The sequence below is a fragment of the Sprattus sprattus genome (genome assembly GCF_963457725.1).
Source record: "Sprattus sprattus genome assembly, chromosome: 18".
Taxonomy (NCBI): Eukaryota; Metazoa; Chordata; class Actinopteri; order Clupeiformes; family Clupeidae; genus Sprattus; species Sprattus sprattus.
The window spans coordinates 21199663-21216997 of NC_137916.1; the positions used below are offsets into that span (position 1 = coordinate 21199663).

The 17335-nt window shown below is 41.8% G+C and overlaps 1 protein-coding gene across 1 annotated transcript; it reads left to right on the plus strand.

Moving 5' to 3' along the window:
- The first annotated feature begins 183 nt into the window (after window positions 1–183).
- LOC308379161 (zinc finger CCCH domain-containing protein 7B-like) lies at window positions 184–17104 on the plus strand. Its single transcript, XM_080856217.1, has 22 exons — window positions 184–304; window positions 753–854; window positions 994–1030; window positions 1855–2052; window positions 2318–2476; window positions 2726–2806; window positions 3080–3143; window positions 4702–4913; window positions 5200–5482; window positions 5687–5748; window positions 5839–5938; window positions 6392–6550; window positions 6830–7035; window positions 7767–7867; window positions 8071–8255; window positions 10338–10414; window positions 10723–10943; window positions 11352–11457; window positions 12374–12482; window positions 12980–13110; window positions 13491–13660; window positions 14124–17104. The coding sequence occupies exons 2-22, from the start codon at window positions 796–798 to the stop codon at window positions 14302–14304; spliced, it is 2901 nt and encodes a 966-aa protein (XP_080712343.1). The 5' UTR covers window positions 184–304; window positions 753–795; the 3' UTR covers window positions 14305–17104.
- The last annotated feature ends 231 nt before the right edge of the window (window positions 17105–17335 follow it).

Sequence of the window (17335 nt, forward strand, 5' to 3'; positions counted from 1 at the left end):
GTAAATGCCATTGTTCCATCTATATTCAAGAAAAACAGCACAATTGCAATGGACAAATAAAATATAGGAATTTGGCTTTATTTTTTCAAAATTAGTGGAGGTACTTAGTCAGACGATGACCCGGAAGTTTGTCAATCCTGTCTCAAAGTGAAACTGAAGGCATGAAACTGTGATTTTTCGACGGTCTGTATCAGGAAATCACTAAATTCAACATGATGTAGTCCTCTCTTCTCAGACCAGCTTAGTTCCGTAGTTTGTTCAGTCAGATTCAACTTACTCAAAGGAGACAGAGCAGCCTGTTTGGGTAGGTTGCTCTCGAAGTCCTTGCAAATGTTTAACGAACCGATTGCCTCCGTCCTTAGCATGGTTAAGTTGATATCAGTTTTCGAAGAAGTGTAGTCAGTCCCAGTGTGGATATAGAAGTCACTTCTGCTTTAAGATTGTTTTGCACTAATATTGATAACCAGGGTCTTCTATGTAAAAGTAACTGTAACAGGTTCGGTGGTAATAGGTGCTCTGTTGTTGTTTTCAGGCTGTATTTTTTAGTTAATCTACTGTGTAACGTTGTTGTAACATTTTAAGGTAAACCGTCTTCTAACATTCAACGTTAGTTTAGCTCTAGTTCTATTTTAATAATTAAAAATGGTCTGTATGGATTTAGTTCTCGTGATTCTTGTCACCCTGTGTTATCCTTGTGTAGGCTTCTATTTGGGAGTTTACACTTATCGGACCTCTAAATAACTTATTTACAGGTGCAAGAATAAGGTCGATGGTAAAACCGCTGCTTCATAAACCATGGACGTGGAGCGACAGAGGCGCCAAGAGGATATTCAGAGGGCACTGGCGTTTATACAGTAAGTCTGCCAGTTAGATCCTACACAGGGTGACTGGATGAAAGAGTCCTCTCACTTTCAGAGAACTGTTACATTTAGCATTTTTAGTATGTCTCATGTCATCGTCATTGCCGTCAACAATCCTGTTTTGTTTTCATAGGTCCTCTTTGCCCTTTCCAGAGCCTGAAAGCTATGAGGTAGGATTTTATTAATATACTTTTTCACAAATTAATTAGTGTAGAGGGAAGATTATAATGGAAGTTTGTCATTATTTTCAGCATTTCCTGGAGGTCTTTCTCATGTGCCATGGATTTGAAATCTAGTTTGTTGTCACTAGTGCAAACCTGTCATTATACCCCAAAATCACTCATCCCTCCTCACCACACATATGTAGAGTGAGTCGTGTTAATGTTGTCTTTAAGCCGACATTTTCCTTCAAAGTGATGTGGTTTTTATTTTATGTTTAGATGAACATGGATTAACTCATCTGTAAGAAAGTCTCACTTAGGAAAGGCAGACTAGGGGGAAATAGTAACTTAGCCTTAGAAATTATTCACTGATGTCAGATGCAGCAATAAAGATAAGACACAGGCACATTCCAAGGAACTTCCTGTTAGGAGGAGGTCTCACAGAATTTGGGGAAACCTGTCACGACACACATAGGAGGTCTAAAGGGAGTGATAGTAGAGGGAATAGTTAATTCTAATTGGTTTTGGCAAACAGCCAGATAGTGCACACCCCACAATTTCCAGGCCTTAAGATGCCATGCAGAGCTTTCACACTTTGAGATGATCCATGGGCATCCCCTTATTGTAGCTTATTGATTACAATAAAACTCCAGATTTCTGCATCCAGTCTCCGGTCTTCTGATTGAAAGAAAAGGTGTGGGACTTTCCGCCACAACAGTGACTTAAAGCATGGTGGCAATGAAGTACAGACGAATAACAATTATGTGATTGCTGTACCTTTACCTTGCCTGCTCTACTACTTATTGGATCTTCGTCCTTTGCCTGTTTTGAAGGTGTTTCTAACCCAGCTAATGTGCAACCTCCTGAATGAGGGTAATGCCACCTTTCGGGAGGGCAGCTGGAGGCAGTCAGCAGGGCAGTACAGTGAGGGCATCAGTGTGGCAAACTATGCCAAGGAAGAGGCTCTGTCCATTCCCACTGCTCTGCTGAAGAGCCTCTACCTGAATAGGGCATCGGCCAACTACAGTATGGTAAGGGGCTAGAAGGCTAGAGGGCATCTGGAGGGTTAGATGGATCTGAGAGAGTTGTGATACAGTGGTGGTCTTTGTGTCATAGGCACAAACCTAATTTAGATCTATTATCGATTGGTGCTCATAGGCTTATTTACTTCACTCATTTCCCTAGAGCTGTCCTCTAAGTTTTAAACATAACTTTCAATTGCTGTTGCTCACTTTATAGACATACCTCTCTTAGTTTATATTAATTTAGCTCTTTCTTTCTTTCTTTCACAAACAGCATGAGTATGCACAAGGGCTGCAGGACTGTGAGCATGTGTTGGCTGTTGACGAGGACAGTCAGAGAGCGCTCTACAGGAAGGCCCTGTGTCTGAGAGAGCTTGGACGTGTGAGGGAGGCATATGACTGCAGCACAGAGTGCCTTCTCTCTTCACCCCAGGTCAGCAGCTGGTCTTGCAGTTTACTGAGCTGTGCTCTCACAGAGTCTCTAAGATTAACACATAATGTGCTTCACCTTGACACTGGGGGATCTTCACTTGAGGAGTGATAAACAAAGCAGCAAGTGTCACATAGCCATCAGTACAGTAGGTACACATGCAGAAGTACTCATCATATGCTGATTGATCTTCTGAATTTCTGATTGTGTTTTTTCTGTTTACTGAATGTGCAATGATCAATTCTTCCTCAGGACAAACAGGCGAATGAGCTATCACAGGAGCTGGCCAGCAAACTGGGTCTGAAGTCTCGAAAGGCCTACACCAGCTCTCAGGTCAGCTGAAACCCTTTCCCTTACGTATGTCAAAAAAATGAATCAAACAGTTTGCATGATTGCCACTAACCAGTGCCCCGTTACTGAGGGTAATCTAACTATGATTAAACCACAAGTTGTAAATGTGCTTTGTATTCATAAAGTGAACACATTTTTCTATTCATATTTCTTTATCCTTTCTAATATTTTTTATTTCCAAAACTGTTTTTCATTTGAATGTGGCGTTAACCTGTGTTTATATCGTGAGGCATTAATTCATTACTGTTTTTACAGGACAAGTTGAGTCCAGCAGAAAGAAGTGATGGACATCCAGTTTCAGCTACTCAAGAGGAGGCAGGTTTTACTTTTATAAATGCAAAATCATTTTGCTAATTTCACGAACTAACATGAGCAAGATTCTAAGCGCAAATATGGGTGGGTGAGCACAACGCTAGGGTGTGTCTGTGCGCAGATGTGGAAGTTGCATGTGTAAATAAGTTCCTTCAAAGCAACACCTATTCTCATGAAACTTCTATATTATTTCATTTTGGGCAGACCTCCGTCACACTTGTTGTTTGCTCTATTGTAGAACAATAGCTCTGTGTGAATGTAAATAACATATGGTCGAATCATTGTGAATGGATGATAAAGAATGACTTCACTGCCACATCCATGAATGATTCAATTAGTGTATGTTTGATTATACCCTACTTTGGGTCCATGCAATGAGCAAATACAGGTATCCTTGCAAGTTCCAATCCTTGTTCCCTACACATTTTTAAATGGACATTCAATTCAATTCAATTTCAATTCAATTTTATTAAGGATAGCCCCTTGAGGTGCAACATCTCGTTTTCAAGGGGGTCCATAATTCATACATTCTGAACGATGAACCAGGGTTTAAAACAGTCTTTGTCTTTCAGGTGACATCCAATGGCCTTGATTCCTTGAGTGACATTTCTTCAGGTATGTATTATGCCATCCACAATTATTTTTTTGAAATATCTGTTCAAAGTTTTTTGTCATGTGTACATAACCATGGAGATTGCTCAGAGCTATTTAGGGTGGTGTAATGACAATGTTGAGGAGGCCCATTCACTGGTCACTGGTCACTGGTTCATTGTCTACCCATTGTCAGCTCTTCAGGTCAAGGAGAGACTATGGTGCACAAAAAATAAATAAATAAAATAGCACTAAAATGCATACAACTCCAAGTCCCCAGTATAGTCAGCCAAAAGAATTAACAGCAAGAATGTAGCAACAGAAAAAGTAATGATTCGAGGAAATGAGTCAATGTAACAGTGTGGTATGGCCACAGTAGTCATTTGATTCACTTCATTCTTGTCTTCTGAGGCAGTCACACTAAGATATGTAGAAAACAAATCTACAATAATGTACACAGTTGAATGGCATTACTGTGGCATATGAACAAAAATATTCATTTATCATTATTTAGCTACTGTACTGTTATTTGGTATTTCACATTTCACATCACACACCCAGTCATTTTCTGCACATTCCACATTTTTCTCCCTCTTGTATGCTTTCCTCACACTCACACACACACACACACACACACACACACACACATGCACACTCACATAAATACACACTCTCACAAATATGCACGCATTCGCACACGCACACGCACACGCACACTGACACATTCACACTCACACAAATACACACATACGCAACATCTATCCAAAAGTTAAATTACATTAATCCCTGCAAGAATAATATTTAGTTTATGCACCATACTCTAATTTGACTTGCCCGTGATAAATCATTGTGGCAATAAAACCATCTCACCTAATACTTTCAATAACTAACTGTAATTCCCCATTCATTTTAAACTCCCAACTGAACACTTGCTTTTTTCTCTTGGCTTTTTTTCCCCCCTCACACTTCCGTAGTCCACTTGTCCTTGGGCATTCCGATCTCAGTCAGTGAAGAATCCTCATCTCTTCCCATGGGTGCCGCCAAGTCAGTCGAGTTACCAGACAGCCCGGAGTGTGTACCTCTGTCCGTCCCCATCTCTGGGGACATGGGGACCTGCGAGGTGTTGGGGGACGAGCTGGACGGACTGCTGGACGCCTGTGTGCCCACTCTGGAGCCGCCCAGCCTGGTAAGAACTGCTCCGTGCGCTACAGAGTGAAGGAGATTAGTAAGGCAATCTTCGAAAGGGCAAAGCAACTGATACCGTGTTGTAGCAGGCTAGCGAGTTGTCTTGCTCTCTGTTAACACGGAAAGCTAAATGTCATTTAATGTATATCGGCTATTAGGCTAGATAATAAGGTTCCAGTCCATGACTGTCAATACCATATAATGAGTTTTGTCTCCCTGTCTGTCGCTTTGTGTTTTGCTATGTATTGTTTACCAAACTCAAACTACCAAACTCTGAAATTTTGCAGCGGGCTATACCAACTCACCTCCACATTAAACCATCAGTGGGTCTGCCGCCTGCCTTTCCCACGCCCATCGCTGCCCCCTCACCCCAGATGCACCCTGGGTTCTTCAGCTTGGCCATCAGCCAGCTCAACTCTCTGGACTCCTTCTCAGGGCCCAGTCTGGCCTCCAGGCTGGATGCCCTGGACACCTTCTCTCCTCTGGGGGATCGCTCGCACCCTGCTCTAGGACCAGCACTGGCGGTGGGGGGAGAAGGACTGGACTCCCTCTCTGAGTTCACCCTGCCTGGTGAGTGGATGTAACCGCATCATTGAAGATTGATCACAGAATTAACAGCTAGAGGAGCCATTAGCTGAATTTAGCCAAAAGTCTATTGGATTAGAATTGCTGGCAGCACCTTTTACGTGGTCACCTTTTGTGCTGAAGGAAATGTAACAAGAGATGGATTTTTTTGACAGTTTTATGTCTGTCTTCTTCATTGTCTACACCCAGGTGCTAAAGTCTCGCAAAGTTTTCTGTCTTCATTACGGACACCGAAACCTCCAACCACATATGTAAGTCTTGTCAATATGGTTGAAAGTCCTCTTGTTTTCCTGGTGATGTCATGCCTTAAGAAGCTGTGCCACGTCTCCTCTTGTCTCCAGAATGGTCAGGTGATCTCTAAACTCTCCCTGCTCTCGGGAAACCCTCTAGAAGCCACACATGAATTCCTTCAGGCATGCGATATCTGTTATGTGAAGAACGGTGAGCCTCCTTCTTCCTGCCTTTTTTATGTTTTTGTATCAGACAATTTAAAGGCCATCTACAGTGTTCTTTTGGTGTTTTTGTTATGACTGTCTGCCTTGTTCCAGTTCTGCCTTAGTTCTCTGTTTTCTGCATAACATAAATTATAGTATATATAAATGTATTTTCTATACAAAAATGTAAACTAAACTTTTAATATATATATTGTGTGTGTGCGTGTGTGTGTGTGTGTTTTTATATATATCATATATATACATATGCACACAAACACACACTTTATTACAAGTTTAGTTAAAAAGATGTATATCTATTAAAAAAAGATACATAGGAAATATATATATATATATATATATATATATATATATATATAATGTGTGTGTACTACAGTTGTGGAAGTCCTCTAATGCCCCAGTGAATGAATCCCCAATCCTTTCCTTCCTCACCTTTCATCAGGCCCAGGAATGCTGGACTATCAGTACCAGGATCAGGCCCATGACTGTAAGCAGAACACCCTGCTGTGCCGGAGGAAGGGTGCGGATGATCCCTCCTGGAAGAGGGTTCGCCCCCGTCCAGCACGCAGGAACTTCATGGGAGCCTTTGTGCTTTGCAAGGGTAACTACAAACACACTGGTTTAACACATCCACTCAGCACTTACAATGATATAATTATATCAGAAATATAGTGTTGTCCCTCATATACTAACTGTAATTGTTGTGTTGTCAACGTATTGAAGTGCATGTATTTGTTATGTGGGGTCTTGTGTTCCTGCACCCATGCAGAGACACAGAATACGTTTATTGGTGGAAGTGGCTTGAAGGACATTGCAATTTTGTGATAATTGGTTTTAGCTTTGAATTCGGTGGCATGTGTGTTTGTGTGTCTGCGTACAGATGTGCAAGAACGTCAGGAGTGTAAGTACGGGGAAAACTGCACCTTTGCGTACTATCAACAGGAGATTGACGTGTGGACGCAGGAGCGGAGGGGCACCCTGATCAGAGAGCTGCTCTTCAACCCTCTGGGCTCCTCTGGCAGCCAGACACTCACTGTCAGCCAGCTGCTGCAGATCCACAACGGCATGCTCATGTTCCTCTGTGAGGTGGGTATACACACACACTCTCTCTCTCACACACACACACACACACACACACACACACATACACACACACACACACAAGGTATCACCCACCTACCACTAATCCACACCGGCATGTTTATGTTCCACTCTGAGGTGGGTGTATACACAGTAATGAACATGCTCACATACACACACATCGATGCACACACACACACACACACACACACACACACACACACACACACACACACACACACACACACACACACACACACACACACACACAGAAGGTATCAGCCACCTACCACTAATCCACACCGGCATGTCTATGTTCCACTCTGAGGTGGGTGTATACACAGTAATGTACATGCTCACATACACACACATGCATGCACACACAAGTAATATTCAGTTAATAATGGCATGTTCATGTGTCACTGGCATGTCATGTTTCACTGGTAGATGTGTACACACACACACACACACACACACATGAAGTATCAGCCACCTGTTACAAACCTATACTGGCACGTTCATCTGTTATGTGTGCGCTCATGCAAACAGACACAGAGACACATACCCACACTGGAACCTTTTACAAATCCACACATTCATGCTCCCCTGTGTAGTGTGTGCTATAAAAGACGCACACAGACACACACATGCATATGCTCATGTTCTCTGTCACACTGTCATGCACACATACTCTCACTCAAACTAATGACATGTTTGTCTGGCTCCACCTCCTCCAGGAATGTTTTGACAGTAAGCCCAGAATCATCAGTAAACGCTGCAAAGAGAACATGACTGTCTGCTCTAATCTGTCCGCTCACCATGTGTTTGACCACAACAAGTGAGTCCTCTGAATATCCATATCTCAGGTCACTGCTCCCTTATTACATGTTACACTGTCAGATAAACTCTGATGTCATTCTCTCTCAGTTGTGTGAGACAGTGACACTTCTCCTGGATCTGACTCTCTCTATCCCTTTACCCTTGCTTCGTCTCTCTCTCTCTCTTTCTTTTTTTCTCTCTCTCTCTCTTGCACACACCCAGATGTTTGGTTCACGTGGAGAAAACCAACGGCATGGTGCGCTACACGAAGATCCGCCCGTTGCGCCCCCCTTGCCAGTTCGACGTGTGTCGGCAAGAGGCACGGTATGGCTGCCAGCGCGAGGACAGCTGCTCCTTCGCCCACTCCATCATCGAGCTCAAGTGCTGGGTGCTGCAGCACAGCTCTGGTACACACACACACACACACACACACACGCCCACACACACACACACACACAAACACACACACACCTACACACACGCACACCTACACATACACACACACACACACCTACACACACCTACACTCACACACACTTACACACACACACACGCACTTTCACACACACTCTCACACTCACACACACTCTCACACTCTCACACTCTCACACTCTCACACACACACACACACCTACACACCTACACACACACACACACACACACACGCACTTTCTCTCACACACACATAGGGATGGGTATCGTTTGGGTTTTTTCCGATACCGGTACATAACCGATACTTTTAAAACGATACCGGTGCCTAAACGGTGCCTGAACCGATACTTTTTAAAAAAAAAGCACAAAACGAGGATTGACGACATTAAAGAAAGGCTTTTTTTATTGCAGAGGCCAATTTTTTTCTTCAAATTGAACAATATATTAACTGTTTAAAGTATACTATGAATATAAATACATACAAAAACTTTGCTTCAAACTACAGCTTCAAACTATGAATATTATATTAACTGTTAACAACAGTTTATAGTATGCTTAAATAAATATAAATAAATACAAAACACACACACACAGACTACAGCTTCAAACTTATGAGCATATTTGCCTATGTAGTCAAACATGTATTATTTAGTTTGCATTTATTTAATGAAATTTCACAATTTTCTGATTTGTTTATACCTAGTTATCTTTTCTATCTTGTTTACTTGAACACACCGATTGCGTGAAAGTGTACTGCCCCTTTAATAGACTATAGCTCCGGTAGCCTACCTACAGTTTAAGTTTGCGGTTGCAGATCTGCCCAGGACTCTTGCCTTCTCTCCACTCTTTACACGCAATTGTTTTGTTGCATTTACTGCAAGTCGCGGTGTTTGAATCTTTTTGTGCGAAATACAGCCACACTTTTGACCGTTTACCTTTCGCTATTTTCTCTGTTAAAAGGTTGATGGCGAGCTCTGTTTGTGCTTGCGCTGTTAAATGCTGCCTGCTTCACTGTCATAAGACTGTTGCTATGAAAACACCAAGCGTGAGCGCCACAGGACAAAGTTAACATTGGGAGATGGGGCAGTTTTAAATGTGACCCACGAAATATGCATGGCAACAAAATAAAAGATAATTCATACAGATCATACATACGCCACTCACGTTACTGCTAGCTAGTTTTCTACTGTTTTGGAACCAGCCTCCGTGTTTCATGTTGCAGCCTGAAATAATTCCTGTTTATAAGACAACATTTTACGTACGTTATGTTCATTTAACTGCATGATTTGTTGCGGTTCCTCATTCCAATCAGCTCAGGCATTGAAAGGAAGCATCGAAATCTGCGTGACATTTCGGTCCGGTTTGTTCATTTAGCTGCATGAATTGTTGATGTTATTCATTTCAATCGGCTCAGGCACCGAAAGGAAGCACCGAAATCTGCGTGACATTTCGGTCCGGGTGGGTATCGGTTGTATAGTCCCGGTGCCATATTGGTACCGGTTCTCGGTACCCAACCCTACACACACACACACACACACACACACGCACTTTCACACACACTCTCACACACACAAACTACCATTGCCATTTAATGTGCACTCAACTAATTTACTTTGGAACATGCATAAGCTCCCAGAAGTGATGTCCAGACAAATGGAATCTAAGTTGTACCTGCACATGAAGTAAAGTTAAGTCTTTTAATGTGTGTAAAGTCCTTGCAAGGCTGAACAGTCTCTTATGCATTTTAATCAAACTATGTACAAGGCTGCTGGAAATATTTTCTGTTGCTATTTAAAAATGCTGCTTAAAATGGATCCTCTGTCACGTCTCACAATTAGAAGTGTGTCCTATTGCAAGTGAAATATGTTTTGCATTCAATAGTTGGTCTGAAATGAACATGTCCTACCTTGTTCTGGCCACCAGGGAGCGATGAAGTCTTTATAATTATTTGTACCTCTGTGTACATGCATAGACTGTGGTGTACAAACACAAAGAGTTGTGTTTTCCATCACTGCTGTTTGTTTGTTGTGATGTTTGGTTTGTTTGTGTGTGTTTAGGCATCACCCATGAAGAAATTGTTCAAGAGTCCAAGAGACACTGGCACAAGCAAGAACAGGTCCTGAAGAGACAGAAGGTGAGATCACTGCTGCAGCAGATGGCCTGTGTTGACAGTCGCTCCGGCCTCCATCAACTAAAGAGATCACACCTAGTCACACAGAGTGTCATGATGACACCACAAGTGCAAGCTGCCACACAGTTGAAACTGTGATAACCAAGAAGGATGACCTAATTCCTGAGACATATTTTTCTATTTCTTACAAACGCAATCACAGATGTAAATAACGTAGCCTCACATTTAATTCTTAGGTGTTTTTTAAAATAATTTTCCTAATGTTCCCTTCTGTTATCTGCCTTTCCCTACTATGATGTGATTGGCTGAAGCCTGCATATTCTCCAGCTAAGCCAGCCGCCCCTACCAACAGAGACAACAGCCCCCCATCTGCAGGAGGAAGTACGGCCCTTGCCGCAGGAGGTGTTAGCACGTCCAGAGGGCGGAGCTTGAACATGAAGATGAAGTTTGTGTGCGCTCATTGCTGGAGGGATGGTGTGGTCAGTGAGCCGGACAAGGCGTTCAAGTACTGTCTGGCCAAAGCCCGCCACAGGTGAGCTACAGCGCCTTGTGCCTTCTGGTGTTCCCGTTACCTCCGGCAACTGAAAAGTTGTGCAGTCTGAAAGGACAATAAGTGAAGAGCTGATCTCAGTTCAGTAAAAGTGCATTTATGCCACTCTGACACTCCCACACAGCTCTCAACCTCCCGTTTACAGAGGATTGGCATGTTTTCAAGGCCTCTTAGAAGTGACCATGGAAAAGATACAATAAACGCCATAGTAACCTTGCTGATGTTGCACACTGGAGTATCTGTGTCCATTCACACATGTTGCAGAATTAAATATGTCACTGTAGCATTGGAATTGTAAATAACCCAATAACCTTAAGTGTACAAACACACGTCTAGGTCACAATGGTACAGTGTGCACGGTGACTAATAGTCTCCCATACTCCTTTGCAGCTGGATTAAGGAGCGACGGGTGCTGCTGGTGAAGGCCTTTGAGAAGACAAAATGGATAATGGTCAGACCTCCACCATTCTCTAGGAACCACCCTCAGAAATATGATGTGAGTGCATCCATCTTTAGGTCTATATGAGCATCATACTTCACTCATGTGTACAAAGGCCCAACTGTTCAAAGGTCCTGATTGCTGTGTGTTTGAAGTATTACACTGGGTGATACACAATGGGGCTTTATAGTAGTGACTAAAAGTTCACAAAGAAATGTGTTTTTATTCATATTAAACATTCCTAATGCCACCATTGAAGGATGATAAGTATAGGAACAGAAATAGTGTAGACTGAACTCACACAAAGAATGCAACTTTGTTATGATAGATATTTGATTGTTAGAAATGTTACAGTATTATAGATTAACCCCAATTAAATGTTTATGTAAAAGACTAGCCATGACTAATATCCTCAAATGATCAAGTGAACTCAATGTTCCATGTGAAGATCCAGTACCTTTGCGAAAGTAGCCAACGGGGGAAAAAACTAAAACATTTTCTTTGCACCAAGCAACCATGTAACAAATACAATCTGAAGTACAGTTTTTTCCTGTATTGAACAGCGTTTTGTAGCCCAAGGTCCATCACGTTCATTCCAATTGGTCATTTTAGTCTGTGACTACACAAAATGCTCAATGAGGATTGGTCTCCACATGACATAACAATGCTGAAGATTATGATGATGAAGACTGAAACACAGTAAATTGCATCCACAAAGGCCATCGTAGATGCTAGTGGGTGGAACCTGCCTCAACCTTAACCTTCCTTATGATGTTGCTCCTAAATGCATTGTTTGCTGCCCCTATGTGGGACATACATGTAGGCCACAGCTGGGTCAAGCAGAATTGAAGTTTGTTTTTGTCTTGTAAGCGTTAGTCTTTCATTTGCCTGTCTTTGTCACGCTGTCCCAGTGCTGACTCAGTGGCTGGGTTCATGGAAAGGGACTAAGCTTGACGTGTGCATTCGTCCTCAGATATGCGTCCATGTGCTGAACCAGAGGAAATGCCACTACATTGGGAACTGTTCCTTCGCTCACAGCCAGGAGGAGAGGGAAGTGTGGACCTACATGAGGACCGAAGGCTGTGAGCTGCTCTTTGGCTTTCTGAAATACTTCTGAAATTCAGCTGAACAACTGTGCTTGCATCTTAACCTTTTGAGGATGAGGCAGTGTTGCAAACTGGATTGTTTTCTAAACATACCCACCACAAAATAATAATTATTAAATAAACAACTAAAGATAATATCAGTACATGTTCAGGTCAGGGTGGAGTTGGATAGGCTCAGGTAGCAAAGGTGAATGCTGTAGATGCCATTCATCCATTACCTATTGAAACTGGTGGCGTAAGGATTTTCTGTCATTGTCCTCCAGGATATCAAATGTCAAAAGCAATTACCACATTCTTCTGCCACAATAGCATCTCTGCAAGATTATTTACAAATGTCTTACACTGAACTATTAGGTTCAACTGCTTCATATATTCACATAGTTCCTGTGTGTGTGTGTGTGTGTGTGTGTGTGTGTGTGTGTGTGTGTGTGCGTCTGCGTGTTTGTGTGTGTGAACTTGGGTTTAATCTTCAGTGCAGGACATGCAGCAGATGTATGACATGTGGCTGACAATGAGTCAGATCCACGAGCCAAACAACACCCCCCTGCACCAGCGAAGTGATGAGAAGCACATCGCTATGCCAACGGATTTTGCCGAGCCAATGGTAAGTACTGAGGGCTGCTTGGTGGAGATTTGTTTTAATGGTTCAATCATTGCAGTCTTGTGTGTGACGTTTGTTCCTATATTGTGCTTTGATATCTCTTGAGGTCAGCAGTTTTATAATTGTGTAATTTGATATATTTAATAATCCCTTTAAATGCACCATATGATCCACTGCCCAAACAATTTAATTACGCAGTATTAGATTTTTTTAAATTACATATTATATACACGCTATTTAAGGACATGTGTCAGACATAAGACATTATGTATTGGTATGTGTGCATGATATACTGGGATTGTCACATTGGATTAGTGTTGACGGGGAGTGAATATAGGTTTGGTCATGTGACGAGATGCACCTGTTCTCTTTCGCTGTGCCAGAGTGGCTTCCACTGTCGACTCTGCGGGAAGCACAGTAACAGCGAGCGCCAGTGGCAGCAGCACATCGCCACGGAGAAGCACAAGGACCGCCTGTTCAGCTGCGAGGAGGACGAGGAGAGCCTGGACTGGATCTGCCGCTTCCCTGGACTCCACTTCTCCCTCTGCCGCAGGTCAGCACCCAGCCAGGATCACACACCAGCGTGATCTTCAAGAGGGAGACGGCAGTAGCATTGGGAAAACATACACAACACACAGAAATCATGCGAATTCGCTTTACAATGTTGCGTTCTGTGGGCTATTGTGGCCAATCTGTATTTACTGCGCACTTACTCACTAAATAGCTTAACTAGTTACCAAACTACAAAAATAACCTTGATTGAGTGACTAAAGACCGGGCTTCTCAATGCTCTTCCCCTCCACTACACAAAAAATCTTCTACATCTATTACAGGCACACCTCATTGAATGCCTTTGATTAGTTCAAGGAGGCCCTCTCAGGTGAAAGTACCACTGATGACAGTCAGATAGACACAGCAGTAAACATGCTGAGCAAGGGGGTCCTTGGATCAGGAAGGACAATCTCTATTCTAAAGTGAAGACAGCATGGTGACTTTGTCCTCCTTGTGATTGACAGGTCGGATGACACATGTCCAGACGGGGAGGCCTGTGATTTTGCCCACAGTGAGGAGGAGCTTCAGGAGTGGCATGAGAGGCGGGCCCTCATGCGGCGGAAGCTGGCCAAGGCACGGATCGACATGCTGATCGCGCCGACTGACTTCAACTTCGGGAAGTACAACTTCCTCTTGAGGGACTAAGTCATCCTTCAGGATGCATATTCATTCATTCTGTACAAACACCATGCGCCTACATGCACGAACACATGCATACATCAATATACTACCACCAAAATTGTTTTTCAGAAGTTCTAATTAAATGCCCCCTCACTAGGTCATAGATCAGTAAAATCTAAATACACATCCATTTCCATTCATTACAAAATGGAGTGTTCACAAGATAATCTGAATTTCCCTAATCTAGCTACAAGTTAGAAAACAGTGTTTTGTTACCCCTGCCCCCCCCAACCCTGAATTGTCCATTAAATGTGAGACATTATGCACATTCAAGCCATTCGTGTTTACGTAGTTTCATTATCAGTATTACTTATTAAAACTATTCTAGAATATGTATCATATTCATAGCATTGGGAGCCAGAGATGGTCTTAGGTGGGGTTTGTCTGCCAAATACAGGATCTACCCAATGCAGATGCATTTGAAAATCATGAAACAAATGTGTCAAAATTTCATTGTGAGACCCCAAGATGGTGGCTTTGTGATGCTGAGTGTGTCATATGCACTGGCATTTTTGTATATTTTATGCAGTGGAAACCTTATAAAAGCTAGCAGGATCGTAGATCTTCTGTGGCTTTTGGTATCGACTGGAAGCATAACTTTTGTAGCAGACTTTGTGCCACCAAGTTATTGCCTCATGAATCAAAGTTGTATCATCAGATAGTCTGAAACTTTACATGTTAAGGGTCACCTCTTGTCATATGCGGTCTATTGAAACCAGATATGATCTTACAGGACAGTCTCTTGACAGCCAGGGTGGTTTGAGGTGTCTACAACTCACCCCAACTGCCAGAGGTCAGTTAACTTCACAATACTGTGCGCGCAGTTTAAGAACATATATTTCTTTGGATGTGCAGACCATTAGGACTGTCGTATCATTACCTTGCCAAGGGTGAGATTGGCTAATTGTAAGCAATACAGAGTTTATACTGAATATATAATGCTAGTGAAGGGATGCACTGTATTACATTGAACATATTAAGTGATGCGTAAGTGAATATAGAAAAAAGTTTTTCTGTTGCCAAGACAGCTGTACTACAAGAAACTAATTTCGAGCACAGGTACTGATTGTACCTGCTGGGTTTTGAAACCCATCAGTGCAGGTATAAAATGCAACTGAGCCAGTAGCATTATATGGCTTATGGTCACTTCCATTGACGGTCAAACAGACGGCAGATAGATTAGGAGTGGTGGTTTAAATCGTCAGCAGAAGAATGCTATACCTTTGTGGTGGGACGGTCCCATGCTTTGTTTATAAGCATCCCTGACGTTGTTGTTGAGAGTCAATGAATGGCTATTGTGTTGACCAATAGTATTGACCTTTTGATTGGATAGAAAAACTGCTAATCTGCATGATCCAAAAAAAAAAGGGAAAACCACACACAGATCATTGTGTTCTGTCATAGTTCACTGGTATTTGTCTTTTGCACAGTAAGAGTCAAGTGGCTTAGTTAAGTACATTCATCAAGAGAGACATTCCATATGCATCTTGTTACTTCACGGTAATTTTCACTGTTTAATTGAAATGAATTCTGCCAGGTTAAGTTGATAAAATTAAAATGTTGACAGTCGTCAATGATTCAAAGAGCTGTGATTGCGCTAGGCATAACTTCACCAAATTTTACAAAAAGCACACACCTAGAGGCCGACATTTTGAACTTTGCTTTGTTAGCTGAAATAGACCCCATGCAAATTTAAGCCAAATTCCCTCACGGCTCGATACTAACCTATATTTAACTCCCAGGACTATTTGAATGCATTAATGAATGAAAAGAAGAAGGGAGCGTAAAGCAAACCTCAAGGAGATGTAAAGTTAAGACTACGGGTCATTCCATGTGTTTGTCACAAATTAACTGAAATGGCTAGTTATTTTTCTTGAAAAGTTATTCAGTTGTAATGAAGATCATGTGAACAATATTTTTTAAACAGAAATACCATGGAAGTGGTGCAATTGCATTTATCTTGAACAACCACACATGTTTGTTTACAATGTCTATCTAGACAACCTCACTGAAATGTTACGTTTGTATACTCTCTTTGTGTTCTGGGGTGGTACAGTTGATAATGTAACATTCATATTAGCAGATAAGAAAATTATGTTATTGAATGTTTAGAGAATGGTTATTTGAACAATTTAGAATAAGGATGTTCTTTCTCCACTTTGTTGTATAATCTGCACCATTTATATTTGTGTTATTTGGTCCAATACCTAAATGTAGAGTACTGAATTGATCTTTACATGTTTTAGTGCCTTAAAAGTGCTATTATCTTGTTCAGTGCCACATCCCAATATAAGTCTGTAGGGCTCCTGACAAAATTTCCTGATCAGAGATTTTCTTTTCATGTGCCAGTGTATTAGTATTCAAGGCACTAGTGAAAACTTCAATATATTGGAAAAACTGGACTCTGTGTGTTTTCTGCAGAAAGCATAAATTAGTGATTTCCCCCCCCCCCCCCCATTGCAGCTACTGGGATTTAAAAACAAATTATCTGAACTGATTTGCCACACTAAAGCAATTTTAGGGTGCAATTTATATGCAATTCATGTCTTCATTTATAACTTTGTTGATTGACAAAAATAAACTGCAGAGCTAAACTAATGAGCTTTTTAAGTATTAACTGTCTAACAATGAATAACACTTACCTTACTGTTGCACCCTTATTGCTTTTTCAGTACTTGTAATCTGACTGAGAGGAGGACTGTTATTTCAAACCATGTAATTTCCGTTAATCAGTTTATGAACTTGACAGTGAAAATTAGTATCTCTGTGCACATGTGGACTCAATGTTAAAATACCCACACAGAGAACTATGCTTTTTGTTCTTGAGGATTCTTGACATAATCGTGTAAGCAATGGACCAAAGCGTACCAATAAAGATTTTTCTTAAGGGATTCCATGTGTTTGTTTTGACGTTTTTATGTTAAATATGTTATGAGTTCTACACAAACTGTTTACTCAGAGGTAGAAAATCCTGAGTGTAAGCAAATGGATTCTG

Coding starts and splice junctions, on each gene's coding strand:
- LOC308379161 (XM_080856217.1), top strand. CDS start 796: ATGGACGTGGAGCGACAGAGGCGCCAAGAGGATATTCAGAGGGCACTG. Junction 11,458..12,373: donor ACCACCCTCAGAAATATGAT/GTGAGTGCATCC, acceptor ATTCGTCCTCAG/ATATGCGTCCATGTGCTGAA. Junction 13,111..13,490: donor CGGATTTTGCCGAGCCAATG/GTAAGTACTGAG, acceptor TCGCTGTGCCAG/AGTGGCTTCCACTGTCGACT.